At 33.2% G+C, this 14,030-nt stretch overlaps 1 protein-coding gene across 2 annotated transcripts in view; it reads right to left on the reverse strand.

Annotated features, from left to right (window-relative positions):
• The window catches only part of cfap20dc (CFAP20 domain containing), a 35,157-nt gene that overhangs the window by 16,936 nt on the left and 4,191 nt on the right, over positions 1 to 14,030 (reverse strand). Inside the window, exons 7-11 of one of the 2 annotated variants that reach the window (XM_073848139.1) lie at positions 12,717 to 12,842; positions 9,462 to 9,641; positions 9,204 to 9,317; positions 8,094 to 8,225; positions 1,899 to 2,146 (exon numbers count right to left, since the gene is read on the reverse strand). In XM_073848139.1, coding sequence (XP_073704240.1) covers positions 1,899 to 2,146; positions 8,094 to 8,225; positions 9,204 to 9,317; positions 9,462 to 9,641; positions 12,717 to 12,842 — 800 coding nt within the window. Of the gene's footprint in view, positions 1 to 1,898; positions 2,213 to 8,093; positions 8,226 to 9,203; positions 9,318 to 9,461; positions 9,642 to 12,716; positions 12,843 to 14,030 lie in introns of both variants that reach the window. The other variant, XM_073848138.1, reaches the window with a different exon arrangement.

Consider the following 14,030-nt stretch of genomic DNA (forward strand, 5'->3'; position numbering starts at 1 on the left):
AGCTGTGTTACAAATGAATTTCAATATGTTACTGCTTCATCTATCTTCCGATGACAACTCTGTGGCATTAATGAAAGTCATTAGGTGGATATAATCACCTCTGCTTCTAGAGGAAATGATTTACACAGGTGCAAGTTATAGAGGAACAACATAAACATAATGTTCAGAATACTCCAACAAGTCATTATTTCTTTTTTCCCATTTCCCAGAAGACAAATGCAGACATCTACGTTTTGCCACTAAAGAGAATGCAAATGAAAAACAAAGAAACAACGAAAAAAAATAACATGAAGAGGGAATTTATCAAGGGCTGGGATGGAAGGGGAAATAAACAACAAATAAAACTGTCAGCGGTATCAATCAAAAATCTCTAATTAAGTGCAGCAGAACATATGTATGCCAAAGATGAGACTGATTTCCCAGGAGGAGTCGAAACAGACTGTGAATAAATGAATGATGTTCCTCTCAGTGGACGCAGAACCCAAGAGCACCATGGTGCTCAATGGCGTCACATCAGAAATGAACTGAACTGAAGTTTTCTTCATGGGGTTAGCTGAATGGCAGGCCCCCTGGAGGGCTCAATCAGGTTGTGTGTCTGTCATTAACAGATGACTCCACTAGATTGTATTTCCTTGAGAGGAAACTTGCAAGAAAAACAATGCAAGCAACCTCTTAAGATGGGGATTTGTTGCTGATTTTTTTGTTTGCATATTTTTACAGTACATGGATCTGTAGCGATAAAGGAGGGTTGATTATTTCTACAGGTGTCTCAACAAAAAGTGTGCTGCAATTTTAATGGCATTGGACATTATTTTACATAGAACACACAGCTTGTCATTTATTTTATTTTGATGGCATTAGACATTTTATTTTATTATTATTATTATTTATTTTAGTTTATGTTCCATAGGACAATCAATTTATCATTTATTTTATTTTAATGGCAGAAGACATTTAATTGTATTTTATTTTACATAAGACAAGCAGTTTTTCATAAATTTTAATTCAATTTAATTTAATTTAATTTAATTTAATTTAATTTAATTTAATTTAATTTAATTTAATTTAATTTAATTTAATTTAATTTAATTTAATTTTATTTTATTTTATTTCATTTTATTTTAAATACTTATCTTCAATATCCCCGTGACCCTACACTGGACCAGTGGTTTGTAATTTATTTTATTTTGTTGGCACTGGACATTATTTAATTTTTTATTTATTTATTTTTTATTTTATAGGACAAGCTGCTTGTCATTTACTTTATTTTATTTTGATGGCAGCGGACATTTCTTTGTATTATTTTATGTTATTTTAGTTTGTTTTACATAAGACAAGCAGTTTGTCATTTATTATATTTTATATTTTCATTTTATTTTACTTTATTTAAAATATTTATCTTTAATATCCCCGCAACCTTATATAGAACCAGTGGTTTGGAAAATGGAAAGATGGATGGATGCTAAATAATTTAATTAAAATTTCTTCAGTGAAATGTATTATAATTATGATTATGGTTATTATTATGTATAATAATAAGCTAAATGACTGCTAAAAATCCCAATTTATATTCCTCATAAAATAGTAATACCATCCAATTTATCCAATCTGAAACTGCATTTTTTCTTAGTGATTTCATATGTAGACCAGACTAGGCACTTACTTAATTTAAATCTATTTTGTATTACAATTTAGCTCTAATTATCTGTTGTGCAGCTCTACTAGCTCCACTTGATGACCCAATAGAGCAAACACTCAAATTACTTTAGCAACTTTCTGAATGTCCTCAAATCTGTTAATTGGATGTGAGAAGCAAGTCTCAAGTCCTGTTAAATCAATTAATGTCAAAGAAAGCCATAAACGTGTTAAAGTGTGTGTATGTTGTCTGCGTGCCTTACCTCTTCACTTTCACTACCGACAAAATCATCCTCCAGACGAGCATCTTTGCGCTCTCCTTCAGTTACCAGCTTGTGACCTTTAAGGCCAAAGGTCAAATCCTCAACAGGGTTGCTGCTAGCCTGATTCCGTCTGGCTGAGTGAGGGCATGAGGAGAAAGTGAAGAACTCCTCTTCGTATTCCTCGTCGCAGAGAGAGAGCTCCATTTCTGTGTCACAAAGGTCAGCATCGTCTGTAGTCAGCACACGCTCTGGAGGTGAAGCAGCACATGGAGGCTTGAAGGCTGACCCAGATGTATCCACACTAGAAGCACAGTCTGCAGAAATATGACAGGCAGATTTACAGGTACTATCTCCATTTGTTGTCATTTTTAACGTGCTGTACTTCGTATATGTTAGTATTTTGTCTTGTTCTTAAATGCTGTCTGACTTTATTCGCTAGGTCTTAGGCCACATATACAAATGTATGAATCTGTGCACTATACAGTGCCTTGCAAAAGTATTCATACTCCTTCATTTTTTACAAGTTTTATTTTGCAGCCTTATGTTAATCTGCTTTAAATTACTTTGTTATCTACAGTCCATTCACCATTATGACAAAGCAAAAACAGAACTGTCACAACTTCATACATTTATATAAAAAAAAAAATTAAATAAGTACATTGCAAAAGTATTCATACCCTTAACTCAGTCCTTAGTTGAAGCAACTCCACAGTCTCAAGTCTTTTTGGGTATGATGCGACAAGCTTTGCCCATCAGTATTTGGCAATTATATGCCATTCTTCTCCTCACTTCTTCACCTCTCAAGCTCTGTTAGGTTGGATGTGAACAGACGAAAATGCTTCTTCACCTCTCAAGCTCTGTTAGGTTGGATGTGAACAGACGCACATTATCAGGTTTCTCCAGAAATGTTTGATTTGGATCAAGCCCAGGCTCTGGCTGGACCACTCAAGGACATTCACAGAGTTGTCTAAAAGGCACTCTTGCTGTGTGCTTAGGGTCATTGTCCTGTTGAAACACAAACCTTCTGAACCTTCTGCCCAAAACTGGGTTTTCATTAATGCCATCTCTATATTTTGCTGTGTTGAGCTTTTCTTCTCCTCTGACGAGTCCCTGTATCCCTGCCGCTGAAAAACAGCCTAACAGCATGAAGCTACTACCAGCACACTTTACTTCTGGGATGGTACTCTGTGGGATGAGCAGTGCCTGGATTCCTTCAAACATAATGCTTGGAATTGAGGTTCATCAGACCAGAGAATCTGGTTTCTCACAGATTAAAGGTTCCTTTAAATGCTTTTTTGCAAATTCCAAATGTGTTTTCATGTGTCTTCACTAAGGAGAGGATTGAGTCTTGCCGCACTGCCATAAAGCCCAGATTGGTGGAGTGCTGCAATGATGTTAGTCCTTCTGTAGGTTTCTCCTATCTCCACATATGATCATGGAGCTCAACCTAAATGACCATCAGGTTCTTGATCACCACTCTAACCAAAACCCTTCTCCATCGATTTCTCAGTTTGGCCAGGAGGCCAGCTCTAGGAAGAGTCCTAGTTGTTGTAAACCTCTTCCATTAAGGGTAACGGAGACTACATGCTTCTGTGAACCTTCAATGGAGCAAAATTGTTTCTGAACTCTTGCCTAGATCTGTGTCTTGATGCAATCCTGTCTCTGAACTCTACGGGCAGTTTTTTTAACTGCAGGACTTGGTTTTGGCTCTGATAAGCATTTTCAGCTGTTAGACCTTTGTATTAAGATGTTTGTCTTTCCAAATCATACCCATTCAATTGAATTTGCCACAGGTTAACTCAGATCGAAGTGTAGTAACATCTACAAGCAATATGAATGCTCCTGATCTAAATTTTAACTGTGTCAGAAAAGGGTATGAATACTTATGCAACAAAATTATTTCAGTTTTTTTATTTTTAATAAATTTGCAAAGATAATAAATACCTGTTTTTTTGCTTTGCCATTATGGTAAAGAAAAAAAGTAATTTGAAGCAGTTTAACATAAGGCAAGCGACATAACAAAATGAAAAAAAAAATGAAGGTGTATGAATACTTTTGCTCTGTAACAAACCCAAGTTGGCATTTACAGCATTTAAATTAAATGTAAACATTTCAGACCAAAAATTTCACAAAGAAGATAAAACATCATATTTTGCTAAATTTAGATGTCAAGCAAAGTATAATGCACTTAAATTCATATATTTTTGTTGCACAAGTATCCAAGCTTGCCAACTGTATTCACTACCATTCTAAATTATAGTTGAATTTAGTCAAATAATTTTTTAAAAAGAAATTACTAGTTTTATTCAGTAAGGACACATTAAAATGATCAAAAGTGACTGATGTTTACAGTAAAATAAAAAATTCAATAAATACAGTTCTTTTGAACTTTCACACTGTTTCCACAAAAATATTAAGCGGCATGACTGTTTTCAACATTGATTATAACAAGAAATGTTATTTAAACAGCAAATCAGCATATTAGAAAGATTTCTGAAGGATCATGTGACCCTGAAGACTGTAGTAATGGCTGCTGAAATTTTAGCTTTGTCATCACAAGAATAAATTAGATTTTAAAATATATTAAAATATTAAAGGGTTATTTAAATTGTAATAATATGTCACAATAATGTTGTTTTACTGCATTTTTGATCAACTAAATCCAACCTGGTGAGCAAAATCTTACAGACCCAAACCCTTTGAACGGGAGTGTATAATTATAAACAGTATATAATATAATACAGTATATAATTTTTTTACACTTTCAATGGCAATAACAGCAGAGAGGATATAAAAAATAATTTAATTTAACTTATGTTTATTTGCCAATATGCACCCTTTCTATGAAAAAAAAAAACTCTGTTTTCTCCACATTATTACACATTATTTTCAACAATTTCTTCCTGTTTCTCATTCTTTCACTGACTTACTGTTTCTATAAAGATCAATAATGGAGATCTAATTACTAAACATAATGTTTCGCCTTTCATTTTTTATAGCAGCACTCGTGTTTCTCGCCTGCGTTCATTTTAATGAGCATATGCAAATAAGCGCAGAAGCCGAATCCTTGAAGATTGAGATGAATTCCACTAAGCTTGCCAAACTGAGGGCGAGTAGGAATTTATAGGACTCGTCCAACCTCTTTCATTTGATAACTGCAGCATTATGCTTTAATTGCGCCCTAAAATATACATAAATGGGGGACACGCATTGAAACGATATTTTAAAGATGTAGATGGCAGGAATTTACATCTGCGGTCCTAAGAGAATAACGGAAAAATAGCATTAACTTCCTCTGTGTGTGTGTGTATGGGTTTTAAAATGGGGGAGAGGGTGGGAGGGGGACTTTCTGGCTTTCCCACTGACACAAAAACAGCATCATTAGTAGATAGGGAGCAATGGTACAGTAAGATCATAATTCAGACAGGGTGTAGTGTGCCTGTGGGGTCTGCATGCCCTCATACTAAAGAGAAGACACCCAGAGAGCAGGGAGCAAAAGACACCGCAGAGACCAAGTGATGAATTTGCCGTGTGAGCATACAGTGCTTTGATCTACTTCAGCAAAATGCACAGCAGCAGAAAGTCTAAACCACTGTGAAGTTGTGTGAACTGTGAACCTAAGCTGTACTTTCTCGTACCTAGAGACAAGGACAAGGAAAGGTCACTGGAGAGCCAAACAAATTGTTTCATGCTTTAAATTACTCTGGCTGATGACTGTCATAGTCCAGCACAAATGCACAGGTCATTTTGATGACACTACATTTCACATAATGTCGTGTGGACTATTAGATGAATGGAACTAGTTAATGTTGTAATATTACACCAAATAATTTTTTATTGCTCAGTGGTTGCTGTTTTATAGATTTCTCAGCTATGTTTCATTTGAAGGAACATATCACCCAGAATTCACAATTTTCTAAAAAATTATTCACCCTTAGACTATCTTAGATGTATATGAGTTTGTCTCTTTATGGAGCAGATTTGGAGAATTTTAGCACTTGCTCTCCAATGAATCCTTTGCAGCGAATGGGTGCCTTCAAAATGAGAATCCAAACAGCTGTGTGTTTGAAGGAAATAAATCCATTATTAGGTGTTTAAGAGCTGGATTGTTGTGATGCTTTTATCGGCTGTTTGGACTCATTCTGATGGCACCCATTCACTGCAGAGGATCCATTGGTAAGCAAGGGAATTTTAGCTGGAAGTAACAGTTTTTTGTGATGTCTTTATCAGCTGTTTGGACTCTCATTCTGACGGCACCCATTCACTTCAGAGGATCCACTGGTGAGCACATTGGTTTTAGTTGGAAATAACATTTTTATGGTAAAAATTCTTTACGAGACGTTAACTTGTGGGTTTTTGTAATGTATTTATCAGCTGTTTAGACTCTCATTCTAATGGCACCCATTCACTGCAGAGGAACCATTGGTGAGCAAGGGATTTCTAGCTGGAAGTAACAGTGTTAAGTTAAAAATGATTTTCAAGACATTAACTTGTGAATTTTTGTGATGTTTTTATCAGCTGTGTGGACTCTCATTCTGACGGCACCCATTCACTGCAGAGGATCCATTGATGAGCACAATGGTTTAGGTGGAAGTAACAGATTTTTTTATGTCTTTATCAGCTGTTTGGACTCATTCTGACGGCACCCATTCACTTTAGAGGATCCACTGGTGAGCACATTGGTTTTAGTTGGAAATAACAGTTTTAAGGTAAAAATGCTTTACAAGACATTAACTTGTGAATTTTTGTGACGTGAATTTCATCAGCAGTATGGACTCATTTTGATGGCACCCATTCACTGCAGAGGATCCATTGGTGAGCAAGGGATTTCTAGCTGGAAGTAACAGTTTTAAGTTAAAAATGCTTCACTAAATTTTATCTTGTGAATTTTTGTGATGTTTTTATCAGCTGTTTGGACTCATTCTGATGGCACCCATTCACTGCAAAGGATCTAGTGGTGAGTAAGGGATATTTAGCTGGAAGTAAGAATTTTAAAGTTAAAAATTCTTTACTAGACATTAACTTGTGAATTTTTGTGATGTTTTTATCAGCTGTTTAGACATTCAATGAGGAGGATCCATAGGTGAGCAAGGTGATGTAATGCTAAATATCTCCATACCTGTTCCAAAGAAGAAATAAGCTCATATATGACTTAGATAGCCTAAGGGTGAGTAAATTTTCAGCAATTTTTTATCCCCATTTAGTCTCATTGCTGTTTAGGAGAAACAACCGAGATACAGAGCTCTCATCTGTGATTTCTTTTCCTATGGATTGTTTTGAATAGCCTGTGTTTTGCTCTGTTTGTTTTGCTCACACGCGTGGATCATAAAGACGTTATCGGCTAAACAACTGATTACATATTAAAATGAAATATGAAAACAGCAACATAATAGCCATGTCAGATAAAGTGATGTAAAGGCTCTATTAAGCTCTTCACAGAGTAGCGTTTCATCTAATTAAAGCATGCACGCTCACAGAGCACCTCTCAAGAGCTGCCTTCGCTCTTGCCATTCCGAGGGGTTTAGCATATTTCGATTCCTGGCACGTTTTTGAACAGGCTTATATTGTAATCACCTTTTCTAATTGCCCACGGTGCAAGCTTGCCTGAACCCCAGAGACTTCTTTCTGACCTACACAGTGTACTTAATGTCCCATTACCACTAATGAACTCTCTTTCCTCTGCTAAAGGGAAGTTCGAGTTAGATCTACTCCGCAGGAAAGGATTGTTAACGTGGAACAACTGCTCATGTTCTCTGTGTTGGCGTCAAGACAGATTCCAGTATCGCTCATTTGGTATGTCTGGTTTGCTAGACCTTTGGTCAAGTCACTTTTATTTATATAGTACTTTATGCAATAGATATAGTTTCAAAACAGCTTCACACACAGAATTTAACAGAAAAGTAAAAGAATCCTTCATGCAAACTTTTTAAAATATGAGACAAATTTAAATTCTGCGATAAAGCAACTCTAACAAGACAATAGTGCCATTATTATCAGCTCCAATCTGTTCAGTGTTGATTTAGTTGTTACTTAATAATGACAATTTGCATTTTCTTCACTGATATAAGTAATAATTATAGTGGTGGTTGCCATAGTAAGAACCACCAGTAAGACATATACGTCTGAGTCAGGTGTGAGGTCAAACCAGCAATTTAAGTATCTCCACTATAACATGTAAGGAATGTAATTACTCACCTCGTAGAATTGGATCGGTTAATTTATCTTCTACTGGTAAGTCAGAGCCCAGAGTTTGAAGTGAGGATAATGCAATTTTTCCTTGAAGCTCAGGTCCCTCTGGGTTCAAGCTAATTTTGCCACCTTCTTTATCTTAGACAGAATATATGAGACCAAAATAAAATACAGTGACTTTGTTGTAGCAGCAGACTTCAAAAGTCAACAAGGAATTAATTTCAAGAGAACTTTGGCGTGAATCTCTAGGGGGAAAATCATCTGTCTGATTAACATTTCTAAAAAAATATATATCTATAAATAAAAAACTAGTGCTGATTTTGATAGCCAAAGGCAAAATATCAGTACTGAGAAAGTATTCCTGTTTTAATCAACATTTTTAAAATCCCCCTCAAAATGACAATATGACAATGACAATATGAACATACTTAAGCTGACTGACTACATTGCCTTTCAAAAGTTTGGGATTTGGGATGTTTTTTTTATAAAGAAATCTTTTCTGCTCATTAAGTTTATTTGATTAAAAATACAGAAAAAAACAGTAATATTGTAAAATATTATTGCAACCTAAAATAGTGGTTTTCTATTTTAATATACTTTAAAATAGAATTTATTCCTGTGATGAAAAGCTGAAATTACAGCAACATTTCTTCAGCTGATTTATTTATTTTTTGAACCTGTGATAACTTTTTTCAAGATTCTTTGATGAATAAAATGTTCAAAAGAACAGCATTTATTTAAAATAGAAATCTTTTATAATAATATAAACTACCGGTCAAAGTTTCTCAGTTTTTTTTTTTTACTTTTTATTCATCAAAGAATCTTGACTAAACTTAGCATATTATAATGATTTCTGAAGGATCGTGTAACACTGAAGACTGGATTAATGGCTGATAAAAATTCTCTATGCATCACAGAAATAAATGATATATAACTGTTATTTTGATTTGCAATAATATTTCACAATATTACAGTTTTTTTCTGTATTTATTATCAAGTAAATGTAGCATTAGTATAAACATAACAGACTTTCAAAGACATCTTACTGAAAAAAATCTTACTGACACCTTTTGAACAACAGGGTATAACATATACAGTGTACTGTAATAAACTCACCTGTGTTTGACTTATCTCTCCTCACATTTTGGATTCTCTGTGGTCTCCTACAGCTCATTTTCTCAGTGGGTGGCCTTTCAAGTGGAGGCCGTGGTTGTACATTTTCAGTTCTGCCTATATTCGGAAACATAATACAGTACTAAAAACATTGCTTTACCCTTACTAAAATCTAATTTTTGCACCAAAATTTTCATCAGCGTTACAGTGTACTAGATATAATGTTATATGTCAAGAAAAAAAAAATGAATGTGTATTTACCTGACAGTATGTTGAGGCTCAGCTCAGACTTGGCTCTTTCTTCTTTCCTGGTTGCAGATGTGCTGCTCTTCCTGGCGGTGAGCGGAGGGGGTCCGATAACTTTTGACCCGAAAGCAATATGGGAGGAGTCCCGTGGTGTAGGACCCCTTGTGATGGATGCTTTGACACCACCTGTCTCTTCTAGTAAATGCACAAAACAATTACCAAGCTTGGCTGATGTAAGTAACCCTATAAAGCCATCCTTTATATTTGATATGCATATTTGTCAGGCTTCTGAATTACATAAAATATAATAGAATAACTTTTATATTGCTTTGATTATAAAATAAAACATTTCAATTTCATCATACTAAGACATTATTGGAAGAAATAAAGTGATTGCTAAATATTTACCTGCATTTAAAGGGATAGTTCACCCAAAAATGAAAATTCTGTCATTAATTACTCACCCTCATGTCATTCCATAAGGCCTTTGTTCATCTTTGGAACACAAATTAAGATATTTTTGATGAAATCCGAGCGCTTTCTGACTCCGCATAGACAGCAAGGGAACTACCACAGTCAAGGCATAGAAAAGTAGTGAGGACATTGTTAAAATAGTCCATGGGACATCAGTGGTTCAACTGTAATTTTATGAAGCTACGAGAAGCTACTTTTTGTGCCTTAACCATGATAGTTCCCTTGCAGGGTTACATATCTCACAAATTTCATCTTAATTTGTGTTCTGAAGATGAAGTTCTGAGTAATTAATGATAGAATTTTCATTTCTGGGTGAATTATCCCTTTAATGTACAAAGCTTGCTATACCTTTAGATTACATTATGAGTCATCACAATTTTATTTTACTTTTTGGCCAAATAAATAACAGCAACTGTACCAAATTGCATATTTTTCGCTCAATTTGGGCCTCTGAATAAATCTGAGGATCTCCCCCTCTTTAAGTATGAGTTCCATATTCTAACTACATCACACTATATGAGCCAATAAAAGCTTGATGTATCAAATATGATGCTCAAAAAAAAAAAACAACAACAACATTGTTTTCAAAAAAAGATTTTTAGATTTAAAAAAATAAAAGTATAAAAATATGGTTCCATTTAAAATAAGGTATTAAAAAATGGTATTAAAGTGGTAAGGTAATGCTAGAAAGAAAGAAAGAAAGAAAGAAAGAAAGAAAGAAAGAAAGAAAGAAAGAAAGAAAGAAAGAAAGAAAGAAAGAAAGAAAAAGAATGAAAGAAAAGAAAAAAAGAAAGAAAGAAAGAAAGAAAAGAATAAAAGGAATAAAGAAAAAAGAAAGAGAAAAAGAAATATGAAAGAAAGAAAAAGAATGAAAGAAAGAGAAAGAAAGAAAGAAAGAAAGAAAGAAAGAAAGAAAGAAAGAAAGAGAGAAAGAGAGAAAAGAATGAAAGGAAGAAAGAAAAAAGAAACAGAAAGTAATAAGAATGAAAGAAAGAAAAGGGTAAAAAGAAAGAAAAAAAGAATGAATGAAAGAAAGAAAAAGAACGAAAAGAAAGAAAGAGAAAAAGCTATAAAAATGAAAAAGAAAGAAAGAGAATGAAATGAAAACTAAGAGAAAGAGAGAAAAAGAAAAAGAAAGAAAGAAAAGAATAAAGGGAAAAAAGAAAAAAGGAAGAAAGAAAGAGAAAGAAAAAATAAAAGAAAAAGAATTAAAGGAAGTAAAAACAAAGAAAGAAAGAAAGAAAGAAAGAAAGAAAGAAAGAAAGAAAGAAAGAAAAGAATAAAAAGGAATAAAGAAAAAAAGAAAGAGAAAAAGAAATAAAAATGAAAGAAAGAAAAAGAAAAAGGAAGACAAATAATGAAAGGAAGAAAGAGAAAAGAAAGAGAAAGTAATAAGAATGAAAGAAAGAAAAGGGTAGAAAGAAAGAAAAAAGAATGAATGAAAGAAAGAAAAAGAACGAAAAGAAGAAAGAAAAAGAAAAAAAGAACAAAAAGAAAGAAAGAAAGAAAGAAAGAAAGAAAGAAAGAAAGAAAGAGAAAAATCTATAAAAATGAAAAAGAAAGAAAGAGAATGAAATTAAAACTAAGAGAAAGAGAGAAAAAGAAAAAGAAAGAAAGAAAAGAAGAAAGGGAAGAAAGAAAAAAGGAAGAAAGAAAGAGAAAGAAAGAATAAAAGAAAAAGAATTAAAGAAAGTAAAAACAAAGAAAGAAAGAAAGAAAGAAAGGAGCGAGAAAGGAAGGAAGGAAGAAAGAAAGAAAGAAAGAAAGAAAGAAAGGAAGAAAGAAAGGAAGAAAGAAAAGAGCGAGAAAGGAAGAAAGAAAGAAAGAAAGAAAGAAAGAATGAATGAATGAATAAGGAGGTCAACAAAGAAAAAGAAAAAAAGATTGTTTCAGCCCAAATGAATCCCTGAGTATTCTAACATCTGCCATTTGAACGAAGTGATGAAATAATATAATATTGTTTGTATTTAGACTAACAATATCACAACATCTTTTATGACAATAGACTATTTTCATATTCATAATCCTTGAAATTGTGAGGCCCTTGCCATCTGTTGGTTTGGAATTGGCATATTTTCAATTGTTATATAGCGCAGTGCTGCAAGAAAAAGCAGTGTTAAGGTCATGGCAACCTGGGAACAAAACACAAAATACTGCCATTTGTCATTTCAACATAACAGCCAGCTCAGGATCCAAGGCTGTAAGCTACATCTACACGGTTTCATACACAAGGCCCACGGTGTTTTGATACGTTGTTGCTAGGTGATGAAACAGGGAAAAATGATTAATGTCGAGCGAGAGACTGTGGTCTTTTGTTGCACTATTTGTATATGTAGAAACATTTTAAAAGATCTCATTACAGTCCAACACCTCTTGTCAGTGATTGACCTCCTGTTATATTAATATCTTGCTAGGGCATTATCTGAGTCTTTTTCGAGAATCTAAGGGTGAGATGACAGCAGTCTGGCACTGTGATATGAGGCCAACAGATGTCTGGATAAATAAAAACTGTAAGAACTGCTATGAAGGTCTCACTGGGCTGGCAGAGTGGACAGGTATGTGACTAAAGAGAGATGATTACAGCTCTCTTGGCAAGAGGTGTCTCTTGTCAGCAAACTAACAGACAGCAAATAGCAGGAGACTTCTGCAGAGGGTCTGACCTTCTGTTTAGCAAAGAACAAGTGGAAAAAACACTCAAACTTTGACTCGGTTCAGTTAAAGAACTGTAAAACTACAAACAGAAAGTAAGTGATGGGATTTGTGTTGAACGATAAAGTATTTGCATGTGGAACTGACCGGCATCTGAGTTTGCAGGTCCAATATGTCCCAGGGTCTTCATGTTCACCAGCTGGACAACATGCTGAACTTCACTAGGAAACTGACAGTTCCTCGGAATCTCTTCTCTTGGACCATTGCTTATTTCTAAACCTTGAGTAGAATACAAAAAGCAGGTCTTCAGGCAATGAGAAAACAATGTTGTGAAGATGCTTCACCAAGTAAAGAAACCAAGAAACAGATCTAGGCTAAAATGTCAAAAATAAAATATTGAATCTTTCCATGAATTGTTTATCCTTTTTAATGAATGGTCAGTGAAAGGAGAAAAGGAGAAAGACTTTCAGACTTTCAACCAAACTAAATATTACATAAGCTTTTGTATTTTCTGTGAGGTTTTTGCAACTCTGTTATGTGAGTCTGAATACAGTTTAATTCAGATTTTTTATATTAACAATAATTGCATAATTAATATTTATATAAAATTGTTTTAAATAGTTAAAAAAATAATTTATACTATTAATATTTTATATATTTAATTTATTACTATTATTATTATTAGTTATTATAATGATGATTATAATATTTGCAAATTTAGCCTAAATGAAGCTAGTTTGGGATCAAATGTTGATTTTTTTTTTGTTGCTAAACTTTGTCTATATTTCTTTATATTTACAAGCTATATTTCACACATTTGTTTTAACTTTTTTGTCTTTAATGTCACAAAAAAAATAAAAAAATAATAATAATAATATAATAATATATATATATAGACAGGGTTTAGACTAAGCCAAGATTAGGCCAAAGTTCAATTAGGACATTTAAGGAATTTTATAAAAACATTAGTGGTGTGCATCTTGAGACGAAACAAAGGCACTAATATATTTTAGGATCAATCAGTGCAATTTTATTTTAGTTGAAACAACTCAGATTTACATTTTAGTCTAGGACTAGGCTTAAGCCTTGTCTGTGAAACCGGGGAATATATGTCTATATTTACAAGCGATATTTGTCTTCATTTTTATTTGTATTCTTTTATTTTCTTTATTTTTTGTCTATAATGTCAGGAAATATGATTGCTTCTTACAATAACTACTTTTTTTTTTGTTAAAAATTAATGTTAATTGTGTGTAAATATTTTTAACTATATATATATATATATATATATATATATATATATATATATATATAATTTATATTAATTTATGCTATTAATATTATATATCATTAATGTATTGTTATTATTATTATTATTTATTATTGTTATTATTATTATTATTATTATATTGCAAATGTAGCAAATAAAGCTGGGTACAAAATAGTTTGGGATGAAATGTG

The sequence above is a fragment of the Garra rufa genome, chromosome 10 (assembly GCF_049309525.1).
Source record: "Garra rufa chromosome 10, GarRuf1.0, whole genome shotgun sequence".
Classification (NCBI taxonomy): Eukaryota; Metazoa; Chordata; class Actinopteri; order Cypriniformes; family Cyprinidae; genus Garra; species Garra rufa.